This window comes from Sitodiplosis mosellana, unplaced genomic scaffold (genome assembly GCF_009176505.1).
Source record: "Sitodiplosis mosellana isolate CC-2019 unplaced genomic scaffold, AAFC_SMos_1.0 Smas_scaffold_6167, whole genome shotgun sequence".
In the NCBI taxonomy this organism is placed as follows: domain Eukaryota; kingdom Metazoa; phylum Arthropoda; class Insecta; order Diptera; family Cecidomyiidae; genus Sitodiplosis; species Sitodiplosis mosellana.
Genome location: NW_022601408.1, coordinates 1,962,320 through 1,977,900, shown reverse-complemented (window position 1 = coordinate 1,977,900; position 15,581 = coordinate 1,962,320). Strand labels below are relative to the sequence as shown.

Genomic DNA, 15,581 nt, shown 5'->3' with positions numbered 1-15,581 from the left:
ATTTGGATGGTTTACGATATGTCAAGTTTAACATGAGTTTGAAGCATGCTCAGTGTTTGCGATATCGCTCTCAGCATCTCATAGGATAACTGAACGAGATAATTCAGCTGGCTGAGATGACGCAGCGACGCATCACCCAAGTCTATCGCCCGAGTCTTTGTGATACACACACACACACACACACACACACACACACAATTCGATGCCGCGCGTCACTAAATGGGACTGAGTGTATAAGGATACCGCTGGGCGCATTGTGTGTATGTGTATCGCACAGACTCAGGTGATGCGTCGCTGCGTCATCTCAGCCAGCTGAATTATCTCGTTCAGTTATCCTATGAGATACTGAGAGCGATGTCGCAATCACTGAGCATGCTAGAGAACACCTTCTTCCGGGTCCCGGGTTTCTCAAAGTTATTCGAATTTTTTGTTTTGAAAATAGTTGATTTTCATTGTATTATTTTTTCTCTGAGTTTGTTATTCAAGTGAGGAATTAATAAAGTTGGTTTTAAAAAATTTTGAGAAATTGAATAACAAACTCAGAGCAAAAATAATACAATGAAAATCTGCTATTTTCAAAACAAAAAAATTCACTCACGGAATCAATAACACGTGCCATTCAAATTTTCAACCATTCCATCAAATTAAAAAGAAAGAAGTGTTTATTATTGGCCGATTCATCGACTACTTGGGGACCCTAGTTTACATTATTGTGACAATAAACCAATCAAATGTTGTCATTTGGCATGCTTGTCCTATAATTTTGTTGATTAAATTGATGATGATGGAATTATGATTCTTGTCAAAGTTTATTATTTCGACGAATTTCACGCGATAATCAGTTTATAAAACTTATGATTTTAATCGAGCCGGTGTGTGTTTGGGATGAAACAGGCAACAGAGAACTTTGCTACCGCTACAAATCGATACCGTAGTGTGTATGTATTTGTGGAAATGTGTGCATGAAATAGGTCAATTGTTGATATATTTCACAACGGGCGCACAAGAAAACACTTGATGTATCGAAATTCATCAACCTTGATCAAATGAATATTCAATTGTATGTATATACACAAGGGGACCAAATGCATCATAGAATTAGAACCAAGAGAATATCTATTTTGAGACTACATATTTCAACTGGAGACGAATTTGGCTTTGGACTCATTCACCTGCGGAAATTTTCAAACGTATGAATATTGTTCCGAAAATATATTTTGCGATAATGATTTTATCGAATTTTTTGTTTAATGTGAAGTGTAAGGTGTAAAGATTACGTGACATTTGAAAAATCACACGTATTTGAAAGCATTAATTGATGGTATGATATCAACTTGAGTTTTTTTCCATGCGCGAAGAGAAACAAATAGAGAGTGAGAGAGAGAGAAAGAGAGAAAGAGAGAAATGAAAGATATCACTAATTTTTTTTCAACTTGTTTTTGTCTAGTATTCACATGTAAATAGCTAATGGAATGCCTAATAGGCCATGGAATTCAAAATGAACACGCAAAATCAGATAGAAAATGAATAAACCGGATTTTTTTTTTAACTCCATCGCTATTCTATTTACATATTTCAAATGTGTTGTTTTTATTTCGTTTGAATTTCAAGTAACCAATACATACGTTCATTGCGGATTTGTTGTCTATAATTTTTTCTGCATTCATCTTTGTGCTATATATTTGTCAGCTGTTTTCTTGTTTTCTTTCTAAATTCTGTTTACGGTTTTTCCATGAATTTTACACTATAAATCACTTCATTTTATCGAACAATAGCACACACGGGCACATGCAACTATTTGTGTCATTTAATCGACTGCTTATTGTGTGTTGCAAATTCTCACCGGCACATAAAATAGCAGCAAATTAATAGAAAACGGTGTACACTCGCGTTATTTTCTCGTTCTCATCAATTTCTGTTGTATTATTTGATCGGCAAGTCCATTCACTGTGGAAGCTAGAACACGTCTGATACTTAAATTTATCCAAAATTATAATTTATATGAAGGTGACGCTTTTACACAGATGTAATTGAGTATCCATTTGACATTTTTTGTAGAGAAAGAATGTGATGACTTGTCAATTAAAAACAGCATTCAATCAATGACTGGAATAAGTGATGACACGCCAACTCAATATATCACTTGACTTCAACTGAATGGTTGCTTTTTTTTTGTGTGAAAATCAATGAAATGTGCCATGAAATACGTTCACAGTCGAATGGCACTAAAAGATGTATTAGGCTTGATTATCAGTTTGTGAAACTTCAAATGAGAAAAAAAATAGATCTATTTACTTTCGATTCGTTTTTTATCTTCATAGTTTCTTTTTCAACTTTATTCGTGTTTACCGTTCCTTTTTTTCGCACTGATTCGTGTATAAGCGATTGGAGTGTGAGTATTTTTGTCTCCCTCTCTCTTCTTTCTCAGTCGCACTCTTTACATTCAACATTCGCCGGCATTGTTCGAAGCACCTATACTTTACACTACAGAGTGTGAGTGTCTTAGCATTTGTGTATAATTGAATGATTTCTGTGAACTGCCATGCTCTTCGATCCATTGAAATGCAATCAAATAATGCGAAAATTCACAAACACATTTTCGCATTTTCGATTTTCTCTCTCTCTCTCTCTCTGTGTGTGTGTATTTGTTTGCTTTCGTGCTCTTTACTCTAATTTGTATTTGTATTTGTATTCGTATTTGCGTTTGTTAAATATTTGAATTCAAATACAATATTATTGATAGTGAGATAACGGATCATTTCTGTGTATTATTTCGAACACAATATCAGATCCATATTTATTTGTTTATGACATTGTCTTTTTAACGGACTTGATTCAATAAATCATCCAAAATAGCACATTGTAGTTCATCACTCGTGATTTCATTGTTCGTCATATATTCAATTTTATCACCATCACAACCATCACAATTAAACTATTGACATGATGGATTGAGGAAGATTGTATTGAAATTGGTTGTTTTGAAGAAAAAATCGCGACGCGTGTTCGTACCGATTTTTTTTTCTCTGTTCGTTCGCTGTTTTCATTTAAATCACCTTTCTTTATCTAAATGGTTTTGTGCCGAAAATAACAAATGGCAATGAAATGATTGCAAACGTAATAAATTTGTAACTTTATTTCTCAAATGAATTCAATTTCGTACGAAGTATCCAATTTTCGAAGAAAAAAAACTGTATGCAGATAATCACCGACAGAAAATATTGTTTACTATGATTCAAATTGTCAATTCTTCGAAAATGTCGATGATCAAATGACATTTCCAATTTAATTGCTAAGTTAGAAATCGTTTTTTATTCGATTCAATGATCATACACGCCAAACAATCAAACATTTCAAGTGGTTATTCTTGTGGAAAAAAAAAATTGCTTTGGGGTCAAAATGAATTCTGTGAATATATCAATCTAAATTACAACAATCAATCAGTTTTGCCGATTTTTCATTAACAAAATGAAACAACACAAATATTTTCCACGTGATGTACCCGATAATTGTATTGTGTTCGATAAGTATTAATACGTCAATAATAATCGAATTCACATTTGTTGGTATCATACGTCACTTATAAGATAATTATAAACGAGTTTTCACTTCTCTCACAATTTGGTTTCGAGTGTCAGGCATTTTGTCGCTAGTCAACAATCAGTCTAGTCCTCAAAAGTCTGTGTCTAGACTGACTTTACAACTGAATACCAGTTGATAACAGATATAAAAAATTATGAAAAAATGAGTAATATCAGGCCATTGTTATAATTTCTGTGATAACCCTTTTCACGTTCAGATATTCCGAAAATGAAGAAAAAAATCCAAAGCTTTTGCAAAAATTACAGAGTGTTAAGTAAATTTTAGTTTAGTTATCGACTAGTATTGAGGTTGATAGCATTACACTTTCATTTGTGAGTGCGAATATATTCTTCTTATAAACTGGTTAACGCTTTGTTTCTCCCGAAAATTAAACTCATCCGAGATGAGGCAGCGTGTGCGGTCTTGTTTTTTTTCTCTTTTACTTGCAAAACAATATCCAGCTAAATGAAGATATAGTAGTTGAATAGCAACGCATTGGCTACTTTGTTCTGGTACATTGTGGGCTCATCGTTTATTTGAAAGAGTATGCACAGACACGCATACAGATAAAAATCAGTTTTACCATCTTTTAAACAAAAGTTTAATAGTTTTTCCCCTAGTTATAAACGCAGTCTGATGTTACACCCGAGTTTCATTCCGCATAAATTATGGGCAGTCGAGAGAAAACAATCTGATAAAATAAATACAAAAGTACTGTAAGTTCAAATCGTAACGAAAACCAAGTGCTGTGCGCCGACTTCACATACCAGACAGCGGTCGTCGCACAACATTTCATATTCCTTAGGCGCTTTCTACAATCCTTCTGTAGAAGACAGCAGCACAACCACTACCGACGAGGAAAACACACAAAAAAAATACTCGGCATGCCTATAAAATAGCCGTTGCTGCTGAAAGTAGTGGTGATAAAGAAAAGTTTTTTGTTTTCATTTCAAACCACTATAAAAACAAGTCCGTTGCGCGCATTGAATTCATGCCATAGTGAAGATCTATTGGGCCGTGCCCATATTCTCACTTTTAAGCTTTTACCACAATTAAGACGTATCAAGTTCTACTTTTTATTAATGAAGAGATAAGAAAATTTGTTGGGGAATCTCATTTGACCTGCTAATTTACGTTAATTGTCAAAATATTTAACTCGGTTGAGAGCGAAATGAGTAATGACAGTAATCGGCAATGTTTACACAATTCAATTTTTCACCCATAAAACTCGTTTCCCCATCCTCATCGTCGGTCAACACTCAGTCGTCTCGCATTGTTTTTCTCTTTCTCTCGGTGCGTCACAGCAGCATGCTGCAATTGCTGTGTGAAAATGAACATTTGCGAAAGAAGACATGCAAATATATATTTACTTTATGCGCAATCTTTTTTATCCTTGATGATGGTGTGTTCGTTCGTACTCAAAGTTTTCAGCAAGAGGCAGTGAGCGAGTTACGCTTTAGACGGTTCGAATAGTCTCTGTGTGTATATGCCCATTGAAGGATGTGATCCATCGACGACAATACGAAGTGAATGAAGGGAAATACGTAGAATGCCCATTCACTTTATTGTGTATATAAATTTACACACAGGCTCGGCTTGGGACAGCAGCACAACAGGCGTCTGCTCTAATCATGAAAATTTCAAAATTTATATAAATAATTTATTGTTGAAAAGAAAATGGTGTAACGCTGCGAATGGTGGGGGTGTTCGGTATTTATTGCCTTTGCACAAGTGTGTTGTTTGGCAAAAAAAAAGAAGTAAGGCACATAAACACATAAACACACACATACAGCCGTGCGCCTTGGCACTTATGCCACCAACTTTGGCCCGATCAGAGTGTGTGTTTGTGACGCTTGATTTTCCTTTCGACCGTAGCACACAATCACGTTGTGAAAATGTTGCATTGATTGTGAGTATAATATTTTATCAAAATCGGTTTCGTCGGACAGTGAACAGAAGTCAGCACGCGAACTCAAAACAAGGTCGGTAAAGATAGAAACGCAACGATTTGTAGCACAAGTGATTTTTGGAAAGGGCCAAAGTCAACCGGACAAAACACATAGAAAAGCACAACAACACATCGAAAACTTAACTTGTTATCACATTTTAATGCGTTTATATTTCGGCTCGGTTTATGAATAATGTCTCCTGTACAAGTTCACATTTCCGTCTTTGTTGCTGCCGATCCGGAGCAGTGTCGATCCCAAACACCAATCTTGCTCGTATTTTATAGTTCTTAATTCATGTTCATTGTTTCTTTTGCAGCAACATCATTATGGGTGTGTACAGTGTACACTGTGCAAACTAATACAGGTCATTAGTAAATCATTCTTGGACCTTCCGCCACCATTCATTCGAGATGCTATTAAAATTTGCTTACAATAGGAAAGGACATCAAAAGCAATATAAACGAAAAACCAACTATTCGACTACAATTTTCATGGTTTCAAATGTGGTCTTTGTCGCACTTGACTCAATATATAATGAGTGAGAGAGGAAGAGAGGGAGAAAGAAAACAACTTTATCAATTTCTCCGATTCCGATTCCATTATATATTTCCTCCACAAATCTCGATCAAACTTTACAATCCAAATTTGGCCAGCAAAACAGTTTTATCGAAGTATGATGACTTCATCGAGACCAGACTTGGTCTCACCATTCCATTTGTATACACCCAAAAACTTAATAAAAACATCAACGAATATTTATTTCACACTTACTTCATCTAAATAGTAATTAAATGCGAAAGCGCAGGAGGGGAACCGTCGACCGTTTCTTTGATAAAATGCAAATAATGGCAATCCGTTACGCAACCGAATCGTATAAAATGTTTAATGAAAAATTCTACTTTAGATATGTATTCCAAATAACATACATAAATAATAATTCGCTTTTTCTCTCTGGCTTTCTTATTCTTCCTACCACGGCATTTGGCCATGTACGTATTAGTTAGTAGTCTACAGCCAATAACACCTATCACGACATGCGAAAAGCGATTATTTTTATCCCATTCGAATGCCGCTACATACTTTTTGCGACTGAGCGCCACAATAAGTTCCACCATAATTTCAACACACATTATTTACTATTTTTTCGGTGTGCCCAGTAAAACCGTGGTCAATTGTCACTTAAAATCAAAATCTTAGAAAATGAATGAAAATCGCAAATTGAATTTAAAACAACAGAAAAAAAAAGTAAATATCATGAGGGAAAAGTTTTTTTCCTACCATTTTCGTAGACCCTCCATTAAAATTATGTAGACGGAATGTATTGAGGTGACGTGCATTCGACATCACAATCCAAATGAAATGCCATAAATTTCACTTTAATGACCACGACTTATTACATATAAATCCATTAAAAATGTAAATCCATTTATAATCAAATCATAATCAAATTTAATAAATCCAAACCATTTAACTTGCCGAATATTTTATGAATGTTTTGTCTTGAACGAGAAAAAGCGATAGGAGAGAAGAACGAAACAATTTTTAATTTTTAAGAGTTGATTCCAAGCGGTGGCCACGATTCCCGGAGCACCGACGACTTAGATGATGAAGTGTGGACGCTATAGCCGTTGACAGCTGCCATGCCATTACACACTCAAAAATCATTCGAGTAGTCTATTGAGACGGACAAGTTGTTGAACATAATCATTCTTTCGCCTCTATTCCCCTCGCAATTTTACAGGAAATATTCTTTTCACTTTATTGCGTTAATTTTATGGGCATGACCGTCAGACTAGAGTTACAGTCGATGGATACTATGCGAGAAGGGAATATGCGAGCTAGTGGCCACTATCGGAAATATAAATAATGTAAACAATTGAAGTACTAAAATACCAGTTTACGATGATTCCTAAGAATTGCACGCAAAATGGAAAGACGAAAAAAAATTCAACACGAAAGAAACGACATGAACATTGAAATTGGTTCATTAAAGTACATAAGTCACACCAAAATAAACCATACCTTCACATACCTTCACTTGATTTTTCTATAAAAAAAAAAACTGAGTGTAATTTTATTTTTTCGCTGTCTGATTCAACGCTGTGCAATAGCTATTTATAGGAGAGCACACTTCATTGTACCATTTCTAATGTGTCTAAAACGTAGGGGCTTGGACCGTGCTTTAGAAAATTGAAAATAATAATTGATTTTAATATTTATTTCAAATTCAGCAGATATCATTAGATATGATCAGATTTATCATAGTTTTGGCAGATATTTCCGATTTTTTTTGACAATCAATTTGACAACCATTTGATCTTGCATCTGAGCACACTGTTGTTGATACTGTCAAATTGACATTTCAATTTAGTGGTAAATATGGTGTGACTACTATTTTCTGATATTTTTTTTTTTGGAAATTTACAATTGTGAAATTGTTTAAACTTTCTCCAGAAAAAGATCATTGCAAATTATAACTTTCAATTGTACGTTGTTATTACAACGATTCGATATTTCTGTCAGTTTAGCTGTCAGAGAATTCACATTGTGGTAATGTCAGAAGTGTCATTTATAGGGATAGCTATAATAACTTTTCTGTATTACATTTTCGCTCCAAACCATTCATATGATTCAATAATTACAGATTTTGTCAAATTATTGAGTTAACATACAGATGGTATTAAAATTGAATGATAGAAACGAATTTTGTAGACAAAACATTCGCGGTTTCCTCCTAGTCTAAAACGGGGAGTAAAATAACAGCATAGGAAGAAACAATAACGGTAAACATTGTGAATGCACGAGCGAACACTTGAACTGTGTGAAATAAACAGGTATATGTTTCATTCACAAAATTGAATGAACCAGGAGGCTGCAACATTGACTTCTTTCCATACTAATTTGACGTTTGTCAGTGATGAACGATTTTGCAGTGCCATCTGCAAATATTTGACTATTCAAAGTGAACTAGCTGTTATCAGTAATGATGAGTCATTGATGTTCAATTTTAGGTCATAAACGGCACTTTTGCAATTTTCAATGTACCGTTAATGACCCAAAATTGAGCATCGATGACTCATCGATACTGATGACAGCTAGTTCACTTTGAATAGTCAAATATGTGCAGATGGCGCTTTTCGTATTTGAGGTGATACGTTGCAGCTGCCCGGAATGAACGAAAATAAAACACAAAAGTGGTAAAAGTTTTTCGTTTTAGTTTCGCATGTAGTTGCATACAATTATATGCATTCGGTGTCACAAGACTTTCCAACAGCCATGAACATTTCTGAAATGAACGATTCTTAAGGAGATCAAATTGTTGATTTTTGATTAAGCCCAATGAATCAATGAATTAAGTAGTTTGTTGGACATTTTAGGGTTTCAAATCGCCACGCCGCCGTCGTCGTCGTCGTCGTCGTCGAAGTTGGACCAATTTGAAATGAGGATGGCTCAAATTGTTCTTTAATTGATCGTCGTCTTTGTTAATTTGTTCTGTGGTATTGTGTACGCTGCTTGGAGCACTCCCTCTCTTTCTTGCCTTCGGTGTGTTTGTCGAGTGGGCTAGAAATTTAGTGAAAATCTTGCAAAACAAATTCCATGAATTTCGCAACAAAACCGAAATCATGCCCATAAAGATGCGATAGAAGAAGTGTGCACTGTAAGGGCAAGCGGGAAGATGTAATAAAGTGACGCCATAAAATGGACTCAATAACAACCGAACGTTCATAAGAATTTTTCGTCTGGGTTTTTGGGACAAAAGGCTTTTATTGCCGAATAATTCTGATCCCATGTCTCCGACGCAACATTCCACATATAAATGCACAACATATGACATTATTTCATTTGGTACAGAAACAGTTGCTTTGGTGGAGGGCAGAAGAGCAAACGAACAAGCCAGCAAGCGAGCGCAAGCGCTGCAGTCTAAAAGTTCATAGCTGGTGACAGTTACGACGGTCGCATTTATTGCACTTTGTAAAATGTATAAATTAAAGCATAAAATTCTCTTCATTCTGTCTATCTGTTGCCAATTGCATGAGATTCAGTTCGCCAGTCTAATGGGGTGTGTCCGTCACTTACAAAAGTTTTACTTGTTCTCATTCCCTATCTCTCTTTCTACTTTACCGCCTCCCTTCTCTTTCACTGAATGGGTTTCATCGGTTTTTTTTTTTGTTATCACGAAAAACTTTCAACATATTCGATCTTTGTTTGTTTCGTTTATTCAGGCTAAGACTCTTACAACGCCAATGCTGCATTAATTTACCAGAAAACTTTCATTTGCTGCGAGTATTTGTGGATGTGTGCAGACGAAAAGTGGTCTGTGTATGAATGTGTGTCGTCTCTGTGTACTTTACACTTTTTGTTATGGTTACTTTTTAGTTTTGCTTCAGTTCAATTTTTTCCTCCTTTTGGAGTGGGTGAGTTTGTGTTGTTACGTTTTACTATGCTTTTGGGGTTGTCTTTGTGTGCTCAATTGTACAAGCGACAAGCTTTAATGTCATTTGTTTGGCCTGAAAATCAGTGGAAAATCATTTTTCACATAATACACATGATCTGCAAATAGCAAAGTAATGAGAAAATGAGACTGCGGAAGTGTTTGGAAACCGAGTACAGACAAGTTGTGTCAAGAGATTTTTATGCATGTGTCATGGTCATGACAACCATCAGCTCTTTCAAAACCTTGTCAATGTTTTCTCGAGAGTGAAACTTTCATTGAATGAAACACTTATTTAAACACAGCACAGTGTCGCTTTTAGTAGCGATTAACTATTTGCAGAAGCCACAACTTTGTGCACACACACTTTCAGAGAAGGGAAAATAGAAGAAGGAAAATAGAAGTCACGTCTCTTTCTCGCACACATACACACACACACACACATCGGCAATACGGCGCATTGACAAATATTATCACCGGCTAGATTCGAAACTCAAAACTCAATGTCAAAAGCAAACACCAAAACTGATCTCGACCATGAATGAAGCAATGTACTCTACTACTCGTCAGAAAATAAATTGTTAGAAGTTAAAAATAAACAACGCATCATCGTTCACTCTCGTTTCATGCTTTCGCATGCATACTGGCATTTAATGAGTGAAATAAGACGCAGCACCAAGCTGCTGCCACATTTGATCGACTTTTTCTCAATAGGACAATTTGTCGTAGTTGAAACCGTGCCGTGTTCTCCTTTGTGCACACACTGAATTGAATAAGATTGAAGTACTAAAGTGACAAAAATGCACGCTGTTCCATTTTTACTCAAGTGCACGAAGAAAAAATACAGAAAAATCAAACGCACCAAAGATCACGGGTTTTAATTCAATACATTTGAATGGGACCACAGTACGCATCTAATTTTGGCTGTCTATCCACCAGGCTTTTTTTCACAAATTGGTTCAGGCCATCGTCTCATTTCGAGTGAATTTTTTCTGTTTATCGGCGTTTTGTTTTGGTTGCTGCCATCGCTACCGTTGCCAACGATCTTCTCCGTTCAAACACTCTCACCAAAGGGTGTATAAAATGAATTTCATGTGCACATTGAATACAAACATTTGCAAAATTCAAAGTTAATGCGATTAATAATTATTACAGCACAAATAACCGCCGTGCACCGAGAAAAAAACAAAAACAAAGACAAACAAATAATGAGTCAGAGAAAATGTAATAACGGTTAAGCGAGCAGAGATGAAAAGCAATAACTGTGAACGTTTTTGCTCCATTCACCCTAATTAAGTGGGATTAATAAAATTTCTTAATTTTCGTGTGTGTGTGTGTGTATGTATAATGTGTATTATTTTCAGTTTATGACTTAATTATTCATCTTATTTCCATTTGGTTTTTAACATATCTGCAACGCGTTTGGTTGCGGCACTCCATTGCCGCGAAATTACAGACTACCTTGTTCATCCAAATTTTTCCAGCAACTATTTAAGAACTTCCGTTGATGCTGTTGTGAGATAGAAGAAAAAATACAAGACCGCTGAGCTTCGCTTCGCTCCGTTTGAGTTTTTAGTTACTTAACCTATTTTGTTGTTTCACAACGAACTATTTTTTGTCGCACTACTCATAGAGAACGGAATTAGTACGATTGACATACACCAATGTTAATTTATCAAAATACCACCATTACTATTGGCGAAAGTAGTAATATTGTATGTATTGTATCTGCTCTGCTGTGCAATATTACTATGTATTGGTTGGAAAACTCCCAGAAAAGCGCTACTGTGGGAAATCGGGGAAAATTCAGACCAGTCTCAATCGATCAGGCGGAAAATTTCATGTGAGGTAGCGATTTTCAAGCGTAAGAAACATCCGTTTCTGAGATAAATGGAAAAAACTAGCCGATATTTCCGATTTTTTTCATTTATCTCAGAAATGGATGGTTTTTTCGCTTGAAAATCGCTACCTCACATGAAATTTTCCGACTGATTGATTGAGACTGGTCTGAATTTCCCCCGATTTCCCGATTTCCCACAGTACGCTTTTCCGAGAGTTTTCCAAACAATACGTAGTAATATTTCACAGCAGAGCTGATACAATACATACAATATTACTACTTTCGCCAATAGTAATGGTGGTAATTTGATAAATTACCATTGATGTATGTCAATCGTACTAATTCCCTTTTCAGTGAGTACATGAAATGTATTTCATCAAAGTAACTTTGAAGTAATATATTTATTTGCGAAATGAATTACAAGATCTTGGTTTTATTTCTTTTTAAACTTTGGTTCGATTCGTTGAACATTTGGCTACAAAAATTAGGTTAACATACCCACATACGCGCACTAGCTTACCACATATACGCGTAAACATGTGTGATGCGCTATACGTGAAATGGGTGCCTGAGTGCCCATATACATTTTTCGACGTATTTTTTTTACATTGCGTATAAAATTTAATTTGGGAACTATGAAATATACATCATTGGAAAGATCTTGAACAGTTCATGTAATTCGAGTTATAAAACATCAAAATCGATCATCATTTTATCAAAATATGGCCATTTTATCAATTTTGGCCAAAAAAAATTCCAACGGCCAATTATTGGCCAAATGCCGGCCTATTTTGAAGTTTTATATCAAAAATGGAATCTACTTTTCAAGACCTTTCTAGTGATATACATAACTTTTTGATCCAATCCGACGTTCAAAATCTCAATTTTTGACGTCAAAATCGGCCATAGTGGAATTTGTATGTATATGTTTTTGTCTTCATTTTTGTGAAGAGATCAACATTGCAATCTCCACTTTATTAAAAAAAAATTCCAAAAAACTTGCTGTTGTCTTTCATATTTCGATTTTTTATGACTTTTATCACATTTCAAAGTGATTTTCATACTTTTCCGATCAATAAATACCGAAATATTTACATTTAAAAATAAAAATTCAAGAAAAAACTGACATTTCCCTTTAAAATGCATTATGGGCACTCAGGCACCAGTTTCACGAACAAACGTTAGAAAATAGGTTTCACGGTTTGAAGGTTAAATAAAAAATATGAGCATAAAATTCAAATTCACCATAATTTGTTTCATCACTCAAAAAGTATTAAGAGAAAAAAAAGCAGATTAGTAGCTCTACATTTCATGTAGTGCTAATAACAACACATTTTTAAATTTCTTCGAGGAATTTGGGCTGTCAACAACATGGCAAGGTAAAGTATTTGTTCTAGGAAACTTACCGGCAAATGCATCAAATTTGCAATTCATATTTCATTTCCTGGAAAATATGAAGAGAGAAAAAACTATTCCGGGTGCATCAATTTTTCAGATTATATTACCAATCTCATTGGTAGCATTGTTTCAAGCGAAGCATGTTATTTGAATCCTTAAATAGAGGAGAATCTTCATTGAAATTTCGGCCATTTGCATTTTGTTTGGATGTTTTCTCTTTCATCCTCTTTCTCCATTGGGATTTTCCCCTTCGTTGCATCTTCATACCTAGTTCTGGAATCTTCACAATTCATAGATGAAATACCTTGAAGCATTTTATCGTTTCATTTTTTTTTTCATCGCTATCGAATGATGAACAGAAAATCAAATTGGTGCTGCGTAACATCACAAAAAAGTCGTGAATCGCAAAAGAAACGTGGGAAGGAATTTCAGTAAAAAAAAAAGTAGAAAAAATGCGGCACTACGAAATTTCTTGACGAAAATGAGAAGCAGTTAATATTTGTTTGGATACAAGGTGATATATACTCAAAAGAACTTGAAACGGTGCAACTATTTAAGTGGTACTGTGTAGGTAAAATCATATTGGGTCCAATAGTTTTATCCAAAATAACTCAATTATTTGATGAAAATCGATGTTGTTGTCACTCGTTGAGTCGATGTGTTTTTCTTCCTTCGTGCTTCTGAAATTTGTATGATGGTGTTAATATAGTTTGACTTTGATCTGGGTGAGTACTATCAGAGCCATTCCTATCTTCGCTTGCGCCCTGGTTCAAAATCCTTTGACGTCCTTTCAAGCTGAAATTTTTAAAGGGAAGTGGAAAAAACGTAGAAATGATAAAATTTATCCACATTTTTTTTCAAAAGCAACAAAAGAACGATACATTAAAATGACTTATAAGAATGTCTTTTTTCTTGCTTTTGAAGTGGCAAACTCTTCAATCACGTCGTCATATTGATTCAAATTGGCTACATCACTTTCTATTGATATGATTGCCAGATGATTCAGCCTATCTTGACCTGTTGAATTTCTGACATAAGTTTTGGTCAACTTTAGCTTTGAAAATGATCGCTCTCCCGTTGCAACACAAACTGGGATCGCCAGTAATATGTGAAGCGCAATAACTGCATTTGGAACTAAGTTTTCCATTTTTCGCTTCTAAATTGAATTCAGTATATCGATTGCGTGATTAATATTATCTTGTTTCACTACTAAGTTCTACAAATAGTTCATCGAATTCCTATGCATTTGTAACAGTTGTTCTAGCCGCTCGAGTTTTTGATGATCAAAGTACGATAGAGATTTTGGCGGTGTCAAAATCAACGCACCAATACATATACACTGTTGTATCGTTTGTAATTTCTTACGAAACGAAATAAATATTTCTCCCGATTTGATTTCTCGATTTTAATATACAGATTTAATTTCCCAGATTTTTACAGGCCAGATATTATTACTAGTAGCCTTCAATCTCTTACTCTCTTTTTTTCAATTGGATCACCGGTGCAAATATTTTCCGAAATAAATCTTATTTTAAAAAAAAACATACGGTTTTACACTTCGAATAATATTTTTCCATGTTGCAATCATTTGTTTATTAAAACAAACGCTCCGAACATCTCAAACAAGTGAAGCAATTCATCTCTGTAAATAAGTGGAGAGAGGTATTCAGCGAACGACAACACTATCGTCACTGCGGTGTTCGTATGTATATACTTTCAATGCGCCATTCAGATGTGTGCAGACGAATTGTTTGTCAAAGCCAGTGTGAAATACACTCATAAGGCGTGTTTGATACACACACAGTTCGAAAGAAGGAACAAAAGGCATAAATAAAGAAAGAGAACATCAATGCCGCTGGAATGTTAAAGCAATAAAGCATATGAGAAAATGAGACGAAGAAACATAACGGCGTTTTATTGCCAGTGCTAATCAATGCACACACAAGGGCATGTTTTGCATCTAACAGTCGAAACTCGCTTGCAATTGAATTGTCACTAAATACACATTCATAGGCGTTTCCATTACATAATGGTATAGAAAATGTCACGAAAGTTGAGTTTGACTCTTAGTATACGTGTATTGGTGCTGTCATTGTGACATACCCAATATTTTGAAAAAAAATCTCTATCGTACTTTAACTTCAATCGAAATGCGTTCGCAAGATTCCTTTGTTTCATTGAGAGCCTTTTCGTAGCCATTTTCAGCGCTCAAGTACTATTTCTTTAAATTGAAAATTTTCAATGTTCTTAAATCGGAGGCGAGTGCGCTTTTTATCTCTTCGGCGCCCTTGAATTCCGAACTGAGAAGAAATATGTATAAAAAAGAGCGTTTGAGCGCTTTCGGCGATTTTACGCATTATTTAAAAACATCAAAAATGTT

At 35.1% G+C, this 15,581-nt stretch overlaps 1 protein-coding gene across 1 annotated transcript in view; it reads right to left on the bottom strand.

Annotated features, from left to right (window-relative positions):
• Nucleotides 1–3,704, bottom strand: part of LOC129575614 (sodium- and chloride-dependent glycine transporter 1-like) — a 28,506-nt gene extending 24,802 nt beyond the window's left edge. Inside the window, exon 1 of the mRNA XM_055459480.1 lies at nucleotides 1,626–3,704. Within this exon, the coding sequence (XP_055315455.1) occupies nucleotides 1,626–1,667 (42 nt within the window). The 5' untranslated portion in view covers nucleotides 1,668–3,704. The remainder of the gene's footprint in view (nucleotides 1–1,625) is intronic.
• Nucleotides 3,705–15,581: the final 11,877 nt, after the last annotated feature.